Consider the following 22,259-nt stretch of genomic DNA (forward strand, 5'->3'; position numbering starts at 1 on the left):
GGGGGTTGCCTCAAAAATATTTTTACTGAGGGTGTATATAATAAAGACGTCATTACTATAGAAACGGGATCCATCAAAGGTTTTTGACCATAGATGTGACATGACTACAGCTGATTTAGAAAAATTCATCTAGAAGGATGCATAGGACAGCCTGCCTGGCAGAAGTGGGGGGTGCTGGGGTAAGGGCAGGGAGACCAGGCAGGCGGCTGCTGCCAACAGGACAGGGGTTTTAACAGTGCAGTGGTGATATCAACAATAACAGTAATATTATTTTTATAACCAGTACAGCAAAGCACCAACCAATCAGAACAGAGTCCATCCATTAACCACTAAACAACTGTACTGGCAATAGGGGCCATAGGTCAGGGGGAGGGGTGCTGAGACCTGAACAAGGCTGGTGGCACTTGGGGAAAAGAGGTGCCAGATAGAAGAACATTTTAGAAGCAGAATCAAGAGGACTTGGTAACTGACTGATGTGTGGTGTTAGGGAGAACAGAGGGGATGTTGATGTCATTGAAATGGTGAATGGAAAGACAAAGAGGTTCAGGGAAGATGAGTGTGAAGCGATTGTGGTACACTGAGGCAGAGATACTAAAAACAGTGACAATAGTGGCAGCAGCAAGTAACATTTTTGTGATATTTCAGATGTTCTGCTAGGTCACATGATCTTATTTTAAATTGGTACTACAAAGCAGAAATTATTAAGTGGATTTTACTAAGGCTCAGAGATGTTGAGTAACTTGCCCAAGGTCACACAGCAGTAAATGGCAAAGCTGAGGTTTGAAACCACATAGCCAATTCTTAAAGCTTGTTTCCTCCCAGGGAATCAGGCGCAGATCCTAAACCCAGGCCTGACATGAAGCCCAAGCACAGGCCTTTATCTGACTAGAGCCGAAAGCTGGCAGGACTGTAGGGAGCAAGGGTGGCCGCAATCCCCGGGCCTGGCTTCCCCAGAAACCTCATTGTAGTTCTGTAAGATTGGTTTAGGGAACCCCAGACACTTACTTTTTCTTGAAGACCAGGAACTTGTTGTTTTTCATGATGCATTCTCGGTTGTTTGAGACCTGCTGAAAGATGGTCTTGTTGGTCTTGCCCTGGAAGATGATATTCTCCTGCACCAGAGCCTTGGTGCGGCCCCGCACTGCGATGCCGTAGGCACGGAATGAATGGATCCGGTTCTTTATTACCTGGGAGAGGCAGCCAGAGCTTGTCACACCTCAGGGACTCCCAGGTAAGTGAATCACCCGTTATAAAACGGGTAAGAACATGCTAAGTAGGTCAGCCGTGAGCCATGGAAGCTCAGGGAAGGGATATTGAGACCAGCTTTGGGGAACCAGCGAAGGCTTCCTGGAGGAGGTGATGGGTAAGCTGTAGGAGTGTATCAGATGGGAGAGCAGGGGAGGGCTGTTCCAGGAAGAAGAAACAATGTGCAAAGGCCTGGCAGAAAGGGGAGGTGGTGCCAGAAGCCAGTTGGGTCACTAGACGCAGAGCCAAATGATTCTGTACCATTTGCCTAAATTGCTACTCATGAAGCTTCAGAGCTGAAGAGGCTTTGGGATCATAATTTCACAAGGGCGGGGACTGGGTCAGTTTGTCTCAACACTGAAACCCTAACACCCAGCACAGTGCTTTGCATAAAAGGGAGCTCAGAGCTTACTGTTCCACAGGGGAGACAAACAGGCAGAGGAACAGATACCAAGCACTGTAGGAAGGGTTCTGTGAGGTAGGGGTGGGCATAGCACCTTAGAAGTCCAGAAAGGGGCACCTCCAACAGCTAGGGGGTCAGGGAGGGCTTCCTGAAGAAAGTGATAGCCAAGCTGTAGGACTGAGGCAGCAGCAGAAGAAGGGTAGCCTGGGAATACAGGGACTAGTGTGTGTAAAGGCCCAAGGCAAGGCTTCTCATTAAGCACCTACTGCATACCAGGTCCTGTGTGAGATTATTCTGTTAGGGGAAGAGAGCTGAAATAGCCCTGACCTTGACCTGGAGACCACAAAGATAGCCCAGGTGGAACCCCCACCCTGGTTTCCTGTTGGTAACTCTTCTTTATTCTTCAGAGCCCAAGTCATGTATCTCCTCCTATGTGAAGTCCCACCTTCATCTCCCAGGCTGAGTTTTGGAAGGAGGAATGATGTCCCTTCCAGCGATGGGTGCTTAAGTGCTTTGTGCTTCTCAGCAGAGGGGGCATGAGGGCTCTGCCAGGGCTGTGCCCTGGGTTGGCACCACATGGCGCGCGCACATGCGCGCGCGCGCGCGCGCGCACGCACGCACGCACACACACACACACACACACACACACCTTAGTGTCAGACCTGGGCAGCAGCTGCAGCCCACTGCCCCGGTTGCCAATGATGTCGTTCTCAATGACGATGGTGCTGTCTCCCTTGGTGATGACGCCATGGCCTCTGTTGTCATAGATACCATTGCCCCGGAGCTCCACCTTGCACTGCGCTTCCACCTTGACCCCACTCTGGCGGTTGCAGGAGATGCTGTTGTTAGCCACCCGGGTGAGCTGGCTGCTCTGGGCCACAGTGATGCCCCTGTCCCCGTTGGCGTGGATCACGTTGGTGATGATGTGCAGTGCCTCGCTGCTCTGGACGTAGAGTCCTGAGGCTGCGGGGGGGTGGGGGTGGGGAGCAGAGGAAGCACAGGGTGGGCCCAGGCTCAGCCCCGACAACACCCATCAGGAAAGCTTTCCTGGGACTGTGCCCCCAGGAGAGAGGCAGGGGAGAAGGGGTTGCCACACCAAGAAGCAGCCCTTGGGAGTTGCAGCTGGGTGACACAGAGCAAGGGGAAACCGGGAACACCCAGAAAATTCTGCTCCTTCTAACTACGTCCTCATTAAACACAGCCAGGGAAGTGTGATGCCAGAAGATTCCTTAGGCTCAGATGCCCATCTGGCCCGGGCTCTCATCCTGCGCGTGAATGTCTCTGACAACATTATCGTCCTCCTGCTACCGTGTTTCCCCGAAAATAAGACCCAGACAATCAGCTCTAATGCGTCTTTTGGAGCAAAAATTAATATAAGACCCGGTATTATTTTACTATAATATAAGACAGGGTAATATAATAAATATAATTTACAATATAATATAATACAATACAATATAATACTGGGTCTTATATAAGACCAGGTATAATATAATATAATATAATACCGGGTTTTATACCTGAGGGAAAGTTGTTTTGTTTTCCTTCCCATAATGAGCTGGAATCTGCCTCCCTACTATTTGGAGAAATTTTCTTCATAAAGGGAATTCTATCATTTTTTAGTAGAAAAATGTATTAAGCTAACTAATATATGTCTAGAATGTGTTAGAAATTTGGGGAAGAAAATGGTGTTTGCGGTTGTGGATGCTTAGAGACACTATGTGTTTGTAGACAAAAAGCGAAAAAACATCAGAAGAACTGTAGAACTTGGTCAGGAAGAGACAGCAAGGCAGGCGGACCAGGGGTTAGGAGGCGGAGGACTCCCCAGTGGTGACATCGCCGCCCCTAGAGCAAGCGGCACCAGGGCAACACAGAAGGAGAGTGTGGGGAGGAAGGCGACGCACAGCATGTGGAAGGAGTTTGAGCCATGAGCCTGTGCGTTTGAGCCATGAGCCTGTGCGTTTGAACCTCTTGTTGGCACCTGCCTGTTGCTTCTCCTGCTTGGTTGAGAACAGCAAATATAAATCAAGTATTTGTGAATTTTTGCAACTTTATCTGCCACCTGGAGGAAACCCTTAGCTGGGAGGGGACAGAACTCATTTTCCGGGTGAGTGGGCTGGGGCTGCTGGCTACACATCTCCCTGCCCTCCGCCACTCCCAGAGGAAAGAGCTTACCAGGGCCTGGTAACCCCTTTTTAACAGGCCTTCCTCCATCAGCCCTCCACAATGATTCCGGTATCAGCCAGGTGTAGGAGCCCCGGAGTTGGAGTTAGATGAACTCCACAGTGGTGTTTTTTTCTTCCAGTTCAATAAGCATTGAATACCTACTATTATTTTTGTCAAGTGTTAGATAACATGGATTTAAAAAACTCTTATTTTCTGCATATCTGAGAAAAATCATGGACAATTAAACCACGATATGCCATCAACTGCAAGACATATCTCATCAGAGATGTTAAAATGTGAAAAATGTATCTCAGAATATATTAGAAATGTGTATGCCAGGTGTGGATTTGGCACTGCAGGGGCAGGGGCCACTGACAGGCGTGGGATTCAGTTCTTTGCCTCAGGTTCACAGCCTGTCAGAGCTGATGAAATAGCCACAGAAACAAATACAGTCCCAGGCCCCCTAACAAGTGCCACTGGGGATGGGGGAGGGCATGGTTCAAAGGAAAGGATGGAGGGTACTTTCGCGGTGGGCTTTGCGGTTCAAGGTGTTTGAGATGTGTGGATGGGAGAAAGGGAATTTCAGACAAGGGAAACAGCATGAGCAGAGTCGGGGGCTGGGGGACAGGAAAGAATGGATCCAAGTTCAGGGAATGTGAAATCCAGGGGACTGAAGGAAGCGGCTGAAGGAAGTGGCCAATGAGGCTGGAATGGTGAGTCCACGAAGGGCTTAGGCAATGAGGGCAGTGAGAGCCGGTAAGGCTCTGGAGCAGGGACTGAGACGGAGGGCGTACTCACCTCCATTGTGGTTAATACTATTAGACTCCACGAGAGCTACGGTGACGGGCCGGTGCAGGGGGTCGTCGTCCTTCTCCAGCTCTGTCTCCCAGAGGATGGCATCCCCGTCCTCACTGAAGTTCTCCTGGGCCCCATGGCCTCCAGGGAGCTCACCGGAGCCATCCTTCTGGCTAAACATTGCCACTCCATACAGGCCATTGTAGCTGACGTGGTTGCTGGTGACATGGGGCAGGCTGGATGACATCATCCAGACACCACAGCCCTTATTAGCTGGGACAATGAAAGGAGCTAGTCACTGACACCAAGCAAAGGGTGAGGTCGCCCCTAGTGTCCCCCCAGGAGGGGAAGCAAAAGAGGCAGTGGCCTGGGAGACCACGTCCCTGATTTGCTAATGACCTTGGACTTTGTGGCTCTGGCTGCAGGCTTCTCCTTCATACGAGAGGGAAAATAACAGGACTGTATCTCTCAACTAGGATCACCCATAGGGTGTACAAGTGCTCTAAGAACTGCCAAGGCCACACGACCGGATCAGGAGCACACAAGCTCATGGTGACAGTGTCAAAGGGGTCACAGAGTTCATCCAGCCCAACCCCTCCCTGCAAAGATGCAGCCCGACCACTTCCTCGCTGTGTGAACTTCAACAGACTATGGAACCTCTCTGCCTCAGTTTCCTCATCTTTAAAATGGGCGTAATAACTGTACCTCGTGAGGATTACATGTGATAATGCATATAATAGGCATAGCAGAATTGGGCCCGAATACATGTTACTGCTACTATTATTGTTATTTATTATTATTACTACCATCCTCATCCTCATCAGATATATATACAGTCCAGAAAGACTAAGGCTTTTCCCAAAGTCACAGAGTGAGTGAGAACAGTTTTCTTTCTCTGATTATCCTATTTATTTTCAGTTCTCTGGATCAAAAGAAAAGATAAGACAGTTAGATGCTCATATGTCAGAGCTTAAGGATCCCTGTCCTCACACAAGACCCAACTCTTGCCTTTTGCTGTTTTAAATGGGGGTCAAGTGCTCTGCTTGGCTGACCCCCTGGGTCTATCTGATTACGAGAGGCTTGTTTTGAGAGGGGCTGTGTGGCTGGGACCTGGGATGGATGCTGTTCCCCAGTGAGGTCTCTGAGGCCCAGGGAAAGGTGGCAACTTTCCTGGGACCCGCGAGCTGGCGGGGGCACCTCCCCGCACGTGCTCCTCACCATAGATGGTGTTTCCTTCTATGAGTCCTCTGCCGTCATCGCCCACCACCACTCCGTCTGAATAGCCGAAGCAGATGAGGTTGCTCCGGAGCACCGGGAGCCCTCCCCGGCGGATGTCCACGCCTCCCCACTGATTCTCACGGATGACATTCTCTGTGGAAAGAGGCAGAAAAGAGGGTCAGGATGCAAGGGCCACCGCCAGTGCTGGCAGCCAAGAGGGAGGGCAGCCAGGACCAGGGTGCCCAGACCTTACCCTGTCATTAGTCAGCACCCTGAACTGTGCTTGGTGTTGGATGTTTGAGAGACTCGTCTGCTCTCTGCTTTCCCAAGAGCAAGTTTTCTGTCTGTCTGTGCTCTCCTATGTCCCCAGTACCCACCGTACCCAGTGGCCTGGGGGACTGATGACTAAGAATGAACTGGCGTTAGAGCCCCTGCGCCAGGCCAGGCAGAGGACGCCTGTCCTGGGGGGCTGGGGGAGGCAGAATCCAGCCTCTCCCCCACAAGCCTGGGGAGACAGGCGCCTGTCCTTCTCCGCCTCAGCTCCCAACTGACCACAGCCTTCCTCTCCTCTCCCTTCTTCCTCTCCGGGAGTCCCAAGTCAGAAGGGTGGCCCTGGGACCGTCTGTCCCCAGCACCGAGGCAGGGCAGACCCTCAGCCCCCTGGGACTAGAGTGCAATGGCTCCTGAGACCCTGCGTGACTGGCCCTGTCCTGCCCCTGGGATCCCCCCCAAGCCCCTTGCCCACCACAATCCGGTCACTACTAATGATCTCCTTGCTCCTCAGGCATCCCAAATCTGTTCCCCAGGTGGCCCTGCAGGAATTCCAGTTCTTTTGTCAGGTTCCTTCTCATCATTCAGGTTCTGGCTTACCTGTCACCTTCTCACAAAGGCCTGCTCTGACCACACGCACTTACATACCTACACAGTCCCTCTATCACCTTAATTATCTGCAAAGCACTTACCATCCTCAGGTAGGACTTTTCTTGCTTGTATATGTATGCTTTTATTTACTTGTTTTCCCTTTTAAAATGTCAACTCCTGAGAGCAGGGATGGTGTCTGCTTTGTTCACTACTGTACCCCTGTCTCCTTCATGCAGCGTGTGCTCAACAAAAATGTCTGATGAACGAATGGAGGCTAGATTCACCAGGCCAGTATTTACCAAATCCCTTTTATGTCCCAGGTACGGTTATGCTCTGTGGTGAGGCTACATGATGTACCAGGTAACTTGATCCTTGCCTTATAGAATTTACTGCCTTATAGCAAAGGAGACTGACATTAAACAGATCACTAAGAAATGAAGAAAATTGTCCTACAGAACAGGCCTGCTGGGTTCAGTGAGTGGCTATGTGTATAAAGGGGAGGGCAGGGCAGGGCAGGCTTCCCTGAGGAAGTGACACTTAGGTTGAGACCCGAAGGAGGAACAGGAGTTCGCCAGGCAGAGAGGAAATGGGGATGGATTTCCAGAGCCAAGAGGAGGGATTCAGGCAGTTGTGTGGCATGAATGTTCCCGGGTAATGAGCCTGACGGTAGTGAGATCCCGTGAGCACTGGGCCTGGCAAAGAGCAGACATCCCCTCCCTGCCAGGCCGTCCTCGTGATTAGCAGGGCCAGTGTGGGGAGCCCGCATCCCCAAATGCTCGCCACTGCTCAGAGCAGGGGGCCAGGCTGGCAGCAGGCAGGCTGCGCGTCCCCACCCTACCTGTGATGAGACCTTTGCCATTCTCGTTCACTGCTATGCCGGCTGCACGGCCCTTGAAAATGTGGTTCCCGCTGAAGTGGAGGGAGAACGAGACAAAGAGGTGAGACCAGACCAACGTCAGGCATCACAGACAATGCCCCCGCAAGGGAACTGCCTTCCTGTGTGGGCCTCCCCACATGGCTCGAGTCCACAGGCATAAAGCGCTTCTTGAAGTCCTAGAAACCAGGCATTCAGCAGTCTGCAGTTACCCCTGACCAAAATGGAACCCACGGCTACGCCACAGAGGCACAATGACATCCAGGTCCTGTGGCCTCTCTTGAACACTATTTTAAATGGATGTGATCATGGAGCACGGGTATCAGGTGAAGCCTTGGATGTGTCAGAATTCCAAGGACGTAGAGTTAAGTTGTCTGGGAGTGACTGTATCCAATACCTGAATCAGACTCTCTGCCTGTATCAAAACCTTCTGTTTTGGTACAACAGCCACTCTTTACCTTATTTTCTGTTAATCACCCACCCACCAAATGACAACATAAAATAATGACACGCTTTAAAATAAGAAAACCAGATTTTTAAAAAGGGGGGGTTTCAAGACCATCAGACAACGTGTATGTGAAGCCTCCCGGGTTGGGTTCGCGACAAATGGAAGAGGTAGGAAAGCATGCTCCTGCTCAGAGAAACACACACATGTAACAGCCTCACAAATGAGTTCCCCGAAAGCAGACACTTGAGCATGTGAAAGGACATGCATTTCTTTCCAGTCTTTGCATCTTGGTTTCCTGCCTGTAAAAACAAAGCCAGTCATAACCAGACCTTAGCAGAATTAGGTGATCCCTGGAGGACACGTCTGCTAATTTGACTAACAGGAATGCTGTGATCTCCTTCCCTGCTGGAAGGGCACCTGCCCCCTCTCTTAGGAGGCGGCCGCCTACTTCCTACCAGGTTGCTGAGGGGTGTAGGCCCCGTATTATCTGGCCCTCAGAGACTGGCAGCCCATAAAATATCGCTGAATAGGAGCTGGCTGATACGTTTTCCCATCTTCCAGGGCGAGGTCCAAATGCTCTACTTCCTTAGGAAAAAACAGCAAATTATGTTAGTGCTGGGAAAGCCAGATGTCAGGTACATCTGCACTATACATGTTGGAGTTGAACAAGTGAAATCACCTGGTAAAACATCCCTATTTTGAGACCACTTCAGGGATGGTGTAGATGCCTGATCACTGCACTGTACACCTGAAGCTGAAGCTGAACAATAATGAATGTCAACTACAATTTTGTGTATATATACATCCACAAGAAGTGGAGTACAGCATAAGGAATAGAGACAGTGGAAATGTAACGGCTGTGTGCGATGTCAGAGGGGTAGTAAATATGGAAGGGGGGTTCTCACTTTGTGAGGGGTATAAGTGATAAATGTCTAACTGTTACATTGTTTTGTACACCTGAAACTAATAAAAAAAAGTCCCTAGTTTTTCCCTCAGACAGATTTAAAGAGTCTGCTTTGATGTGGTTACAGTTCAGTAGGCTAATGGCTACTGTGGGTTTCTAGAATTCACAGTCAGAGGCAGTCCCTGGTCTCAGGCCTGCTTCATCCATATTTCTGAGAGCTGTGCCATAGTACCAAATGCACGACTGGTATATTTTTAATACAAATCTCATCTCCCAAGAAAGGGCCCATGGCCACTTGGAGAAACATGTATGTGTGTGTGTATATAGGGCGGGCAGACTAAAGATAAAATAAGTATCAGAAAACATTTAGGACAAGGGGACAGATCTTTGTTCCAAGAACCAAGGGTGGGATATTTACTACAGATGAGCCAGTTTGAGTCCTGTGCTTCTTGCAGCCAAAGCAAAAAGAGAAACACAATAGGTAATATAACTCTCACTGGCAAAAAACAAGAAAGCTGTGGTTTTGCCTCATCGAAGCCACATCAGAGATTTCAAAATTCATTCTATACCCTCCCCTGGGTCCCTACCTTCCATTACAAAGAAACATAAAGGAAAAAAGCACAACTTACTCTCTCAAAGCGACTATGTTTTAAAAACCATAGATACTGATCTGATTATAATATTCCTTGCCCAAAACCCTTCAACAATGCCCTAGCACCCTAGCTTGGTGTATGTCTGGTATCACAAATTACCACAAACTTAGTGGCTTAAAACAACACAAATATTACCTTCTAGTGTAGGAGGTCAAAAGTCCACAATAGGTCTTTTAAGGCTAAATCAAAGTGGCAGCAGTCCTGCATTCCTTCTGGCGGCTCTAGAGGGGAAATCCATTTTTGTCTTTTCCAGCTTCTAGGGGCTGCCCATATTTCTTGGTCTGTGGCCTCATAACTCTGACCCCTGCCTCTGTTGTCACATTTCCTGTTCTCTGACTCTGATCCTCTTGCTCCCCTCTTCTAAGGATCCTTGTGATTACACTGAGCCCACCTGGATCATTCAGGATAACCTCTCCACCCCAACTGAAGGATTAAGTCTCTCATTGAATCCCATCTGCAAAGTCTCCTTTGCCCATGTAAGGTAACAGCCATAGGTCCAAGGATCAGGTCAGGGGTATATAGAGGGTCATTATTCTACCTGCCACCCTTGGCATTTGAGGTCCTCTGCTCCAGCATCAACCTGCCTTTATAAGCTGATCGTCTACACAATTATCCAGGGCATCTCATGCCCAGACATTATTTTAAAGCATTTTCCCAGGACATACTCTGAATTTCACTGCCCCTAGGCTCAGAATGCCTTTTCCTTGAAAATCTTATTTATTCTTCAAGCACAACTCAAATGTGAGCTCCCCATGGGCCTGTCCCTGACTCGCTCAGCTGAAATCGTGGCTGGGCTCCTTTGGCACCTGCATGAAGACCTATGAGAGCACTGGTTTTGGTGAGTCTTCCTTCCCTTTGTGTGTATTTCTATCTCCAGCATGAGAAGGTAAACTCCATGGAGCAGACTGTTCTTACACACTTCTTATATCACTGTCTCCTTACATAGAGTAAACACTTAAGTATGTGTTAAATAAATGCATGCAAAGAAACATACCCTTATTTTAAGGCAATAATTCAAAAGATGGAGAAAGAACACTAACTTTTTAGTAAGTTATTAACAGTAAAAAAATTAAATGACTAACAGTAATAGAACTGGTTCAAAAATTATGTACTATCAAAACAGCGGAGTGTTCTGAAACTTTCCCAAGTGATAAATATAAAGGCCATGCAACACCGTGGAAAAGTGCACATGGAATAATGCAGGAGAAAACAGCAGAGAATACGTGTACTGCACGTTAATGCCAGTTATTTTCCTAAAGCACAGACATAGCTGTGTAAGCCTTCGGCTCAAAGCCTATAATAATTCCCTGTTATCTAGACAAGACAAACTCCACCTTCCTCAGCTTGCTCTACATAAAGCCTTCCTCATGCAGCCCAAGGCTTTCTTTCCGTTCTCCGTTTCCGCTATGCTGCATTGCAGAGATGGAATACCACAGGAATAGAAAAGGTCCTGTTGTAGTGACCACAGCACCTAAGATTTGCTGGGACAGTCCCAACTTAAAATATTTTACACCAATGTCACACCTGTGTCAGACCTTTCCTCCAGCCACAGTGGGCTGTTTGCTAACCCCAAATCTACTGTGCTCTGCTGCCTTTGTTCAGGTCGTTCCTTTACTAGAATGTCCACCCCCACTTCCATGACAGTGCAAGTTACACCCGTATTTCAAAGTCCAACTCCAATGCAACCTTCTAAATGAGGCCTTCCCACACTCCCCTAGAATGGTTCCCTCCCTCTCTTGGAACCACAGTCTGCCCTATATGATAGCTGTGAGGGCAGATCCCTGGTCCCAGGAGTGCCACTGCCATTTCCACCTACAGTTTGCACCACTGATGGATCTCAGCATGCTTTCATACTGAGGCCAGATGTAGCCTCTGGATCTTACCACAGCATCCCATGTAGCCACTGTCAGCTGACCAGAGTTGAAATCTCTGTGCCATCTCTATCTTAGAGATATTTCTGGGCCTGTATGTCCTCCAGACTAGAGTAAGCTCGTAGGGAGCAGAGTCTGCCTCTTGTTTACCTTTGTTATTATTATTAGAAGTGCTCAGTAATGTCTGATGGATAGAATGGCTACATAGTTAATTGGAAGAGAACACAGAAACACAAAAGCGATTGTGCTATTGTGGTGCGATTATGGGTAAAGTTACTTCTTTGCTTGAGTCTGTACAGTTGTTTTAGTAAACAAAGATGTTTTCAAATGGAGGAAAGACAGGGAGTAGGAAAACAGAGATGAGCGAGGAAAGAAGGGACCATGGGTGAGCAGGATGGTCTGGGTATAGCAGTGCATACCTCACGATTGGATTTCCATGGTACAGGATATAAATGCCAGCTTCCTTATTTGAAAAGATTTGATTGCTCCGGATGACGCCTTTTCCATTGCCAAGGACAACGATGCCAGAGCGAAGGCCGTGGTGGATCTGGTTACACTGTAAGTGAACATGAGACACCACAGAAGACAGATCAGTTATGCCGGCGAGAAGCCGAGTGTTCAACTGCTGTCCCACAGCAGGTCCAGGATGCATACAGTGGAGAAAACAATGTCACTGTAAGATCCCTAATACACGACGAAGCACATGGACACTGCTGCTGCCCTGCCCTTCCTGCACAGGTGCACACATGGAAACCTATCAGGGAGAATCCGAAGACAGAAGCTTTCACTACCCTGCCTCTTGGCATGTAGTGATGCTGGCCCTTACTTGCCAGAGCAAAGGCCATGGTGGATCTGGTTACACTGCTGAGGGCTCTTGTTCCTCACCAGCAAGGCATGCTACTGGAAATTTCTGAGTCTCCAAAGAGTCCCCCAAACACACAATCATCTAGCCAGGCCACACCACCCAGGGTCTGGGGAGCCAACCTCTCCGGGAAGGGCAGCACCTCAATACATAAGATGTTGGCCAAGTGCCGTCCCAAGGGGGCCACATCCAGGGAAAGGTGACAGCCATTTGGCGCCTAGTCCTCACTTCTTATTCAGAGGAGGGTGGTCGAAAGGCGCGGCTCTGGAAAGCTCAGCTGTCCTATGGGGCATGAGGTCATAGGTGTGTGAGCTACCAGGAACCTTCGAGATATTCATTCTAATACCTCTTTGTACAAATGGGGAAACAGGCCCAAGGTCATATAATGTTTGTGCCGGAGCCAGAACTGAACCTAGTTTTTCTGTTTCCCAGTCAGTTAGTTGCTTTTGAACAGTGACAAAAATTTTAGATTATAATAAGTTATAATAAAATGGCTTCACTAATTATTAATGTACAGCCCAAATACAATCCCATACTTAAACCAGGAAGTTAGCTGCTTCTCCTCCAAAAGAATTTCATCAAAAGTTCTAGTTTGCTTTAAAGTGTTCCATGCTGTGAGCTTTTCTATTCTTACTCACTTTCCAGATTTTCTCCTGACAGATTTGGCTGATTTATCAGGGCAACAATGGCCTAACAGAAGTCCCTCACAGGGTTGAAAAACTTGGAGAGAGAGGTGTATGGAATGGCATTTCCATCCACACCCTTTCACAAAGCCAAGACTGATATGCAACGGCTCCTGACCAGCTCCACCTGCTAAACTGGCCCGCCGCCGGGAAGGCAAACTCATTCTTCTGGACACAGTGGCAATAATTTCATCAAACATCAGAAACATGGCAGAAACACAGTGCGAGAAAGGGGTTAGAAGAGGACACTGGCTAGGCGTGTCTTTTTAAGTATAGTTAGGACTTCCTTTTCTCTGCATTTGTAAGGGCAGTCGAGATGGAATGGGTTAAGAACATCAACCCTGAGTTAGAATGCCCAGATTCAAATCACAGCTCTGTAACTAGTTGTGTGATTTGGGGCAAGAGCCTCAGCCTCTTTGTGCCTCAATGTTTCATCTTCTTATAAAATGGGGATAATAATTCTACACCACAGGGTTGTGTAAGGATTAAATCATAATTAAGTATGTACGTACACAAAGTGCTGAGAACAGTATCAGGCATACATTCATAATAAGCACTACACATAAGGGTGGATATTATTTTTCCAGGCCCATAAAAAGTCCCTCATGTTTCCCAATTTCTGGGAAATCTGTCTCTTGGGTAGAAAGGCCAGAGTGGAAAGGGGGCTGGTCTCTCATGTCGCTGGTCTCATAGTCTAGGATTTTAAGTGGCTTTCACACCGGTGTAAAATCAAAGGCACTATGGCCTTGCAATATCCATGAAAACAAAGAATCTTCATAACTAAATATCCTTTTTATAGTAAAGAATGAACTGACTTGGTGTTTTATTTTTGATCCACATGTCTTTATGGCAGACGTCATTATTTTTATTCCTCCCAAAGTCAAAACCAACCAGAGCATACCAGGGCTGAGGGAGGATCCTGTGAAACTTCCCTGTCTCTCCAGCCTCTTTCTTACTGACAGGGAGACTATAGGGAAAAGGGTAGGAACCCCTTGCAAACAGGAAAAATATAAATTGAGAAAAATATAAATTCAAGATGGCCACATTTATTTAACTGTCCTCAGAAAAGTTTTCTGAGAAGCAAGAACCACTCTGAAAGGGCATGAAGACAGAGAGAAGTACCAGTATGAGTGGGTTGGACTTCTTCCGGATGTCTACGCCAGCCTCCGCGTTGTGGTATATGTTGTTGCCAGCGATCAAGCCTCCGCCCTCCAAGCGCAGAAAGATGCCTGATGCTCTGCAGCGGTGAATGTCATTCCTGAGCATGACGATCTAAGCAGAGAACAGAAAGCCATTTGGTTTCCTGTCACAAAGTTAAAAAAAAAAAAAATCACTCGGGAACACAAGTCTTTTCCTTAGCATCTGGTCCACGCTGCTCAACTTGTAGGCGAAAGGAGTGCGTCAGTGCCAGCACTGCCTCTCCGATGATGGGCTCACAGGGACAGAGCCACTCTGTGCCTTTGCTGGCTTTGCCCTCTTCACCGCCCTCACTCTGGTTCTTTAATAAAACCTGGATCGAAGCTTGGCTCTGTGTTCCATATTCGTAACTTGTGAGCAGAATTACTGAATGATGGGATGGAAAGGAACTTTAGAGGACTCACTGGTCTTCACACTCTACATGCACTGGGGTTACATGAAGATTTCCCTGGGGTCCAAGCACACAGCTACTTTGAATGGAATCAAGTTCCAGGTCCACCACTTCCACACGTGCCTTTGCAAAATCTCACCTGCCTGAGAAAGCACCTGAGAGCAAGGTTCTCTTCTTCCACCTTCCCTTTAACTTTATAAGACAAAGGCCTATTCTTGCCTACTCTGAATCTTTCTTGGTATATTATCCTGGGGTGGAAAAACCACTGGAATTCCCAACTAAGGGACAATTAGAAGCACTGTTATAAAGAAGCCTCTGTTAAACAAAGTACCATAACTCAGCACACAGCTTAGGAAGGGGATATATTACCACTTATATTTTCTTCTTTCTTTTAATAATTATATTAAAAATCTAGAACATATTTATATCATTTTAAGCAATTGTGTAGTAACAATAAAAGTATGTCACGTTAGGATAAAATTCTGTGAGGGATAAAACAGAATGGAAGTACAATTTCAGGGAGAAGCTTTTAGCTTCTGCTTCGGATGGAGAAACTTGGGGAAAGCATTGCTCCCACACTTACAAGAAGATGCAAAAACAACTTTTCTTAAATCCATCAGAGCCAAGGCTGCAAGACAACCAACTAGCCTGAAAATAGTGTGAGAGTACAGGAACTCTGGGAGGAGTTGCATGTTTCATTTCTCCATGGACCTCACGAGGAGCTCAGGGAGAACGACCAAGGACAGGACAAGAGATGGGACATGTCGTGGAGGCTTGGGGGAAAAGAATAGCCACTGTGGGGAAAGCATTAAGCTCATCCTGAATTTTTCTTTCCTAAATTTCCCATAGAACAAGCCTATTACTCTCCAGGAAATGAACAGAAAAAACAAACAAACAAACAAACCAGAAAGACAAACCCGTTCCCTGGGGGAGGTGGGAGGAAAACATATTGAGCCCCCCTAGTGCTGGGAGTGAGGCAGGACCACTGAAAATGGTGTACCCCTGAGGGCCTTGGCCCATAGACACAGCAGCTACCTAAGACTAATGATAAATCAGGACGTGAGGTGATGATAAACCCTGTCACCAGGTCACCAGGCTAGCCAGCGCAGAGCCACAGATGAAAACGGTCTACTGTTGGAAGGTCAAGAGCATGGAGAGAGATCCTCTCCGAGGAGCAGGGGTAAAGGGGAGACCCGAGGAGGAGAAAAGCCCACTGGCCAACAAACACAAGGTAATGATGGAGAAACGTGAGGCCTGCGGTACACTGAGGATGATCACAGCCACAAGAAAATCTGAAGCAGCTCCACTCCTGCCTGATCGACCCAAACCCTGGTCCCCGAATGGCATGCGCCTTTCCACATATAAATACGATCTACCTCAGTCTCTACTGTCCTGTATGAGATGCCCGACTTTCAACTAAAAAGTGCAAGATACACAAAGAAGTAAGAAAAAGTGAGTCAGTGACACTTTTCTTTGTGGAGCCCCAAGCAAGCGGGCTCCTTCTGCCAGCCTTTCCCTTCCTGGGGACGTTCCTGAGGGGAAATAGCACGGATGCAGACTAGGTCTTGCTCCTGGGCACAGGGACCAGCTCAGTAAACCCTGCACTCCCGCCCTCAGCTCCCTGCTTGTATGATTGATACGAATGCTACTTAGCATACAGTGGTCCTCAGGAGACATGAGTTTTGTGTAGCCACAAAACCTGAATATCAGTTTTTCAGGTTCCTTTTTAGAGACTCACTAGCTGCACAACTGACTCATTGGCTGCGTGATTCCTGCCAGAAGTCCCCTGAGGGCCATAGATCAAGAGGGCTATAACTAACGCTGTATAATGGTATCAAATGGGAAGAATGGTTTCTTCTCTGCCCAAATCAGAGAATGGACATGAGGCAAGTGTGTGAGTTTTTAAAAATGCAACATAGCCCCATCCAAGCCCTCCTGCATGTAGCCACAGGAGGCCTCTCGTCAATCAACAAGCATGTTCCTGGTGACCCAGTAAGGCCTCCTGGCTCTGTAGAGAAAACCTGGGGACAGCACCTTGCTGTTATGTATACACCGCACTGCGTAAGTCAGGTTCCGGAAGATGTTTCCTTCCATCTTGGCTCGGCCGTAAGAGCACACGAAGACACCTCCCTTCCCGTCCCGGAAGAGGCACTTGCGGATGAGGCACCCCTGCACGGAGCTGGCCAGTGCCATGGCCTCCTTGTCTTTCTGCAGCTCCTGCTGCAGCGAGTTCAGCACTAGGCAGCTGGGCAGCTGAATGGATGCTCCTGGCAGAGGTGGGCCCAGAAAGGAGCCCCCCAGCACAGGGCGTGGGCCCTGCACTTGGTAGGACAGTCTGTACATGAGCTGGTCCTCGTCCTCATCCTCGCCGCTGGGACTCAGGCCTCCATCGCTGCTATCTGGGGTCTGGGCCACCCTTTCCCCATCGCTGCCCACCTCTGCCTCCTGTGAGCCAGCCTTGGAGCCTGGCTTTGGGGAGCTAGAGGTTGGGCTGGTAGGGCTCTGGCTGCCCTCAATGACGATGTCACAGGTCCTTGGGCTCCAGGCCTGGTCCCTGCTCTCCAGGTCCAGGGACATTAAAGAGTCAGCGTTCTCTGTGGGGAGCACACTGGGAGAGGACCTGATGAGCCCTAGCAGGTACTTGTAGGCCCAGTTCTTGTCCGCAGACGGGTGGCCCTCGACAGTCACAGAGTTGTTTTCACTGCCCACAAATTCACAGTTTTCCAGGACACACAGGGGCACGTTGTGCAGGAAGACATGGGTGTTTTTGAAGGTGCAAAACTTCACTTGGCAGGTGCCTGGGCCATGGACCTGGATGTGCCCATTCTCGAAGTTGCAGTTATCAAACTGGACATGACCTGATGTAGTCTGGGGAATGAAAGAGAAAGCGGAGATAGCAGGAATAAGGTCTGTTTTCTGATCAGTACTCTAACTGCTCGTTAAGGAATGTGGAACATGGAGGCACCATTTGTCCTGCTGATTATGTTCCCTTCCCCAAGTAGGCATGTGTCAGCTGGTCCCAGGAGGAACCGGGCAGTGGCCCTGCAGCAGAGGGAAGCTAACTGCAGTGGCCTGCCCTTCCTTCCCCCTAATCCCAAAGGGAGGGAGACGAGAGTGGAAATGGACAACGGCAGAAAAGTTCACGCTCTGCGGCAGGGCCCTTCCGAAAAACCTCAAACCTCAAGTACACTCTCCTAATACTCAAGAAATGCCTCGTGAGAATAAAAGTTGGGGGGCAGGAGCTGAAAATGGGGAAGGAGAAAGAAGCTAAAAGATCAGGGGGATGTTTGGGTGAAATGGAATCAACACATGTTAACACAGGAGGTGAACCAGGCGAGCGTCACTGTAAGGGTGATCAGAAATGATTGGGAGAGCTTTGAATTTTTACAAACGTAGGAAGTGGCTGGGATGTGAGGCCAACTTTACCGAGATCTCAGGGTGTGAGAGTCCCAGCTTGAAGTCTACGTTCTATAAGGAATGTGTCAAATCACGTAGCGCTTTTCTAGGTGTTACCTTTCTAAGCACTTTCCCTTCATTTGCACCTGCCCTCGGCCCTGCACCTGTGTGCCCTCCAGAGCCTGCAGCACATCACAGAGCACCAGCTTGGTGTCCGAACTCAGGACAGAGCCAGGCAGCAGCCTGAGGCTGACAGAGGACAGGGCCGGCCAGGAGGGGCTGAGCCCTGCCTGGGCTGGGGCAGGCAGTGGGGAAGCCCAGCCAGAGGTGCTGAGAAAGAGTCCAGTCTGTGTGGCAACTGGTACATGTGGGACACAGCAAGAGACAGCAGGCCACGTCCCGAAAGGGGGGCAGGTATGCTGCACGGCTGGGCAATGCTGAACAGTGGTTAAGAGCACAGGCTCTGGAGTCTTACCACATGGGACAGCTCCCAGCTCTGCTTCTTGCAAGTGTGTTACCTTGGACAAACGACTTCACCTCTAAGCCTCAGTTTCTTTGTCTGCATCCTGGGGCTTACTAGCTAACAAAGCACAAGGCACAGAGCCAGGCATAAAGTTGATAATAAAAGGTATTATCATTTGGGGTCAGGGATGTAAAGAGCAAAGAGTCCTCCAGAGTGGGGCAGGGGAGTGCTAAACCCCGTAGCACAACTCACCTGAGCCCCTTAGCTCTCCTGGGCCTGCCTGAGGAGTCCAACTACTCATATTCCTGAAAAAGAGCTGTTTCTGGATTTTGTGCCAAATTCCATCCGATGGATATGAACCATAAAATGAGGAAATGTTTTATGATCCCCGAGTAATCCAGATACATCCACCCCTTGAACAATTCTTACATGCTCTAGCAATGACCTCCCTTGACAGCTTATCCCCTTAACCTCTCTAAGTTCTTCCCTATGGCTAGCCGAATTTTTTTCTTGCTATAATTTAAGTCTATTTTCTCTTGCTTGGTCCTTTCTGTAGATAAACACCAGCTCTCTGGAGATGCACAGCCATTGCTAAGGTTCTCCTCGGAAATCATTGAAAACTGAAATCACCCTGGCCTTTGCATTTTTCAGGCAAGGTCATTTTAGCCCCTAATCCCATTTTTAGTGAAAAGACAGTCGTGGACTGAGCACTAATATATGCCCAGCACTAAGCCAGATGGTGGGCTGGGCTATAAAGAAGTTTAAGGCCAGGCCCCATCTCTTGAGGATTCGTGGCTACACTTCTGAAGGGGAAGTAGAGCCAAAATGAACATATTGCTCTAAGAATAAATGTATGAAATGTAAAGGGTCTGGAAACCAACTCTTCTTCTGGGTCTGCAGAGGAGCTCATCAGTCCTTCTGAAACATTCTAGGCCTAAAAGCAGGGAATTTTGCACAATATAATTTCACAAGTGCTTAGAGTCAGAAGGCCTGGATTTGAGATCTAACTTCACTAATTATCCATTTGAGAAAGTAACTCAGCATCTCTGAGCTTCGGTGGCCCTCATCTGCAAATGGGGATACCACATCTGCTCCGTCTGCCACAGATGTTTGTTGTGGGGATCAAATGAGGCCATAGGTGGAAAGTCACCTAGATTATGAATACACACTTTGAATCCTAGCTCTGTCCCTTACTAAGTCTGAGACCTGGGTAGTCACTTAATCTTGTTGAGCCTCTGTTTGCTCACCTATAAAATCAGATGACCTGGCCCATCGTAATAAATGGCTGTAAAACATATGCCTGGCACACAGTAAGTGCATCGTAAATGACTGGTGGTATAACGATCATTACAAACCCGAGAGACAATTTAGTTGTTATTGGTGGTAATATTGGCAATACCATTTTTGTTGACTGGGTACACAATCCAGGTATTGCAGTCAGTTTCTAGGCAACGTAAGAGCTGTAGACTGCTCTGCCAGGAGCTACCAACATCTCAGTACACACTTTGCTTTGAACACAACTTCTGCTCTGTGTTCCTAGAAGGAATGTGTTGCGACTGATATTTCCTGGCCCTCTCTCTAGTCACCCTTGGTAAAAGCCTGACCTTCTTTGACCCTCCACAGGGTGGGGCTAATGCACTGAAAGTCGTTGGTCCTGCATCTCCCTCCCCTTTTTCGCCTTTCCCTCTGGGCGTGCCGCCATAAAGTGTTCTCTGCTTTGTCACCATGTGACATGCTCCCAGGAACTGCCTTTCCCACTTAGTTGCTCCACCTGTGGCTCCAGTTGATCCAGTTTGGAAGGGAAGAAGCACAAAACAATTTTGGCCTCAAGTCCAAGGCTCACTTTTTTAATACAGCTTTGCCAGGAATAAAGCAGAATGTTAATCTCTACTGACCCTGTGCCTATCTGTCAACTGGTGCAGAACTCAGAGGAGTGTATTATAGAAATAATGACTAAACTCTCAATTCCAACAAAAAAGGGATGACAAACCCACTGAAAAGACACCGAGGCCCAAAGGCAGGGCTGGAGAGGCCATCCCTCTGACGTGAACGCCTACCTTAAACATGAAGGGTGAGAACCAAGCCGGCATGAAGACGAGGTTGCACAGGCGAGTGGTTGAGCAGTGCTGATCAATGCTGGCTAGCAGGGCCACTTCACCCAACTTCCCATGGCCCACGATCTCCACAGGCACCTTCAGGATGATTTCGCCTTGCTCTTCATACACACCTGGGAACAGCACAATTCGGTCATACAGGCTGGCCATGGCCAAGGCACTGCCCAGGCTGTCAAACTCATGGCCTGGCCCAACACTCAGGGTACGACGTTCCCTCCTCCGGCGAAACAGAGAAAAGCAGACAGAGGACTCCAAGTCCAGCGCGTTCTTGGCCCATGTCTTGGAGGCCAGGTAATGTTGCCTGAAGGCCTCCCTCCAAGATGCGGGCTCCACGTCAGGCTGGTTGGGCCAGTTGGGGTGGCGGCACTCGATGCAGCCCAGACACAGCTGCCGCCAGCGGGTGCTGTCCAGACTGAGGATCAACTCATACCAGGCCCTGCATACCAAGCTGCAGCGGCCCAGGTCGGGAAGGTGCAGGTAGGCGAGGATCATGCGCCACAGCTCCAGAGGGAGCCCACCAGCGTCCATGGTCACCTGGGAGACACAGAACAAAAAAGGTTTTTGTTGACTCTGCTTAGGATCCCCCCTAAAATAGCCTCAGCTTTTCCTTAACCCGAGGGTGAGCCAGTGAACAAGATCCAGCCAATCACTGGGCTCCATCCCTTCAATCAGAATCCTTCTCTGGGATTTTTCTACCTGGAATCAGATGGGATGACCCTCTTTTCTCTTTGGTCAGACAATAGAAGGTTATGTATGACCTCAGAAATGCTGGCAGCCGCACTTCCCACCTTGTGAAGAAAACCTTGTGGTACCAGCGCCAAGCAGAAATGAGAAATTAAAGATAAAAACTGAAAAAGGGACAGAAAACCATGAGCACATATAAGCGTGTCCTGGTTGTTCTGATTCCAGATTCCTTCAGATGCCCTGAAACCTTCAGTTCATCCTTCAGTTCTGTGAGACACCTCAGTGGCCTTCTAATACATGTCCTTTTTGCTTCAGCTGGTTTGATTTGGGTTTCTGAGACTGGTAACTAAAAGAGTTTGGCCTAATATAGAGGGAACCGCCTTTGGCTACTGTGGCCCCAGAGTTCTGGATCCCCTAGACTCCCAGGGAGGGACCTCTAGTTCATCACACCAATAGGAATGAGAGCTGAGGCAGGCAGCGCCCAACTGTCTGTCTCTCCTGGTCACCAGGGCATATAACGACCATGGCTTCCCCACGTGAGACAGCCTCGGGAAAGACTGCTCTCCACAGAGGCTGTGGGTCTGGTCCTGGTTCTGCCACTGGTTACTGATGTCACCCTAGTGTCCTAAACATCTACTAGGCTGGCTGCCCAGCCATCTGCCCCCTCTCTTTCTTCTGGAAAATATCCTCTTCTCCCCCCAGCAATTTACACTACGTGGTTACAGAGGTAGGCTCCCTACAGCTGCGTGTGTAGAACAATGCTACTCGAGCCTCTTGGCTGCAACTGATTGGCCTAGTTGGATGGCTCCAACTAGGCCACTGAGACCTTCTCCAGGGGAGTATGAGTTGTGATTCTAGAATTGGGTTGACTTCTTTCCTGAACAGAGGGGGAGGGATAGCTTCTTTTCTAAGCTATAAACTTAGGAATAGTGGCTGGTGATCATTTTCTTGAGGGTGGGGCACAAGAAGCCGTTGTACAATAAGAATGAATCAGAGACACAGGAAAAAGCAGAGCAAGGGCAGGAACAAGG

At 48.7% G+C, this 22,259-nt stretch overlaps 1 protein-coding gene across 3 annotated transcripts in view; it reads right to left on the reverse strand.

Annotated features, from left to right (window-relative positions):
- Positions 1-22,259, reverse strand: part of FBXO10 (F-box protein 10) — a 43,929-nt gene that overhangs the window by 5,442 nt on the left and 16,228 nt on the right. For 2 of the 3 annotated variants that reach the window (XM_033122408.1, XM_033122407.1), the window contains 9 exons: positions 20,488-21,078; positions 16,606-17,439; positions 14,106-14,255; positions 11,858-11,994; positions 7,527-7,597; positions 5,828-5,980; positions 4,613-4,882; positions 2,298-2,611; positions 1,006-1,187 (listed from right to left, as the gene is read on the reverse strand). In XM_033122408.1, the coding sequence (XP_032978299.1) occupies positions 1,006-1,187; positions 2,298-2,611; positions 4,613-4,882; positions 5,828-5,980; positions 7,527-7,597; positions 11,858-11,994; positions 14,106-14,255; positions 16,606-17,439; positions 20,488-21,072 (2,696 nt within the window). In that variant the 5' untranslated portion in view covers positions 21,073-21,078. The remainder of the gene's footprint in view (positions 1-1,005; positions 1,188-2,297; positions 2,612-4,612; positions 4,883-5,827; positions 5,981-7,526; positions 7,598-11,857; positions 11,995-14,105; positions 14,256-16,605; positions 17,440-20,487; positions 21,079-22,259) is intronic. The other variant, XM_033122409.1, reaches the window with a different exon arrangement.

The sequence above is a fragment of the Rhinolophus ferrumequinum genome, chromosome 12 (genome assembly GCF_004115265.2).
Source record: "Rhinolophus ferrumequinum isolate MPI-CBG mRhiFer1 chromosome 12, mRhiFer1_v1.p, whole genome shotgun sequence".
NCBI lineage: Eukaryota > Metazoa > Chordata > Mammalia > Chiroptera > Rhinolophidae > Rhinolophus > Rhinolophus ferrumequinum.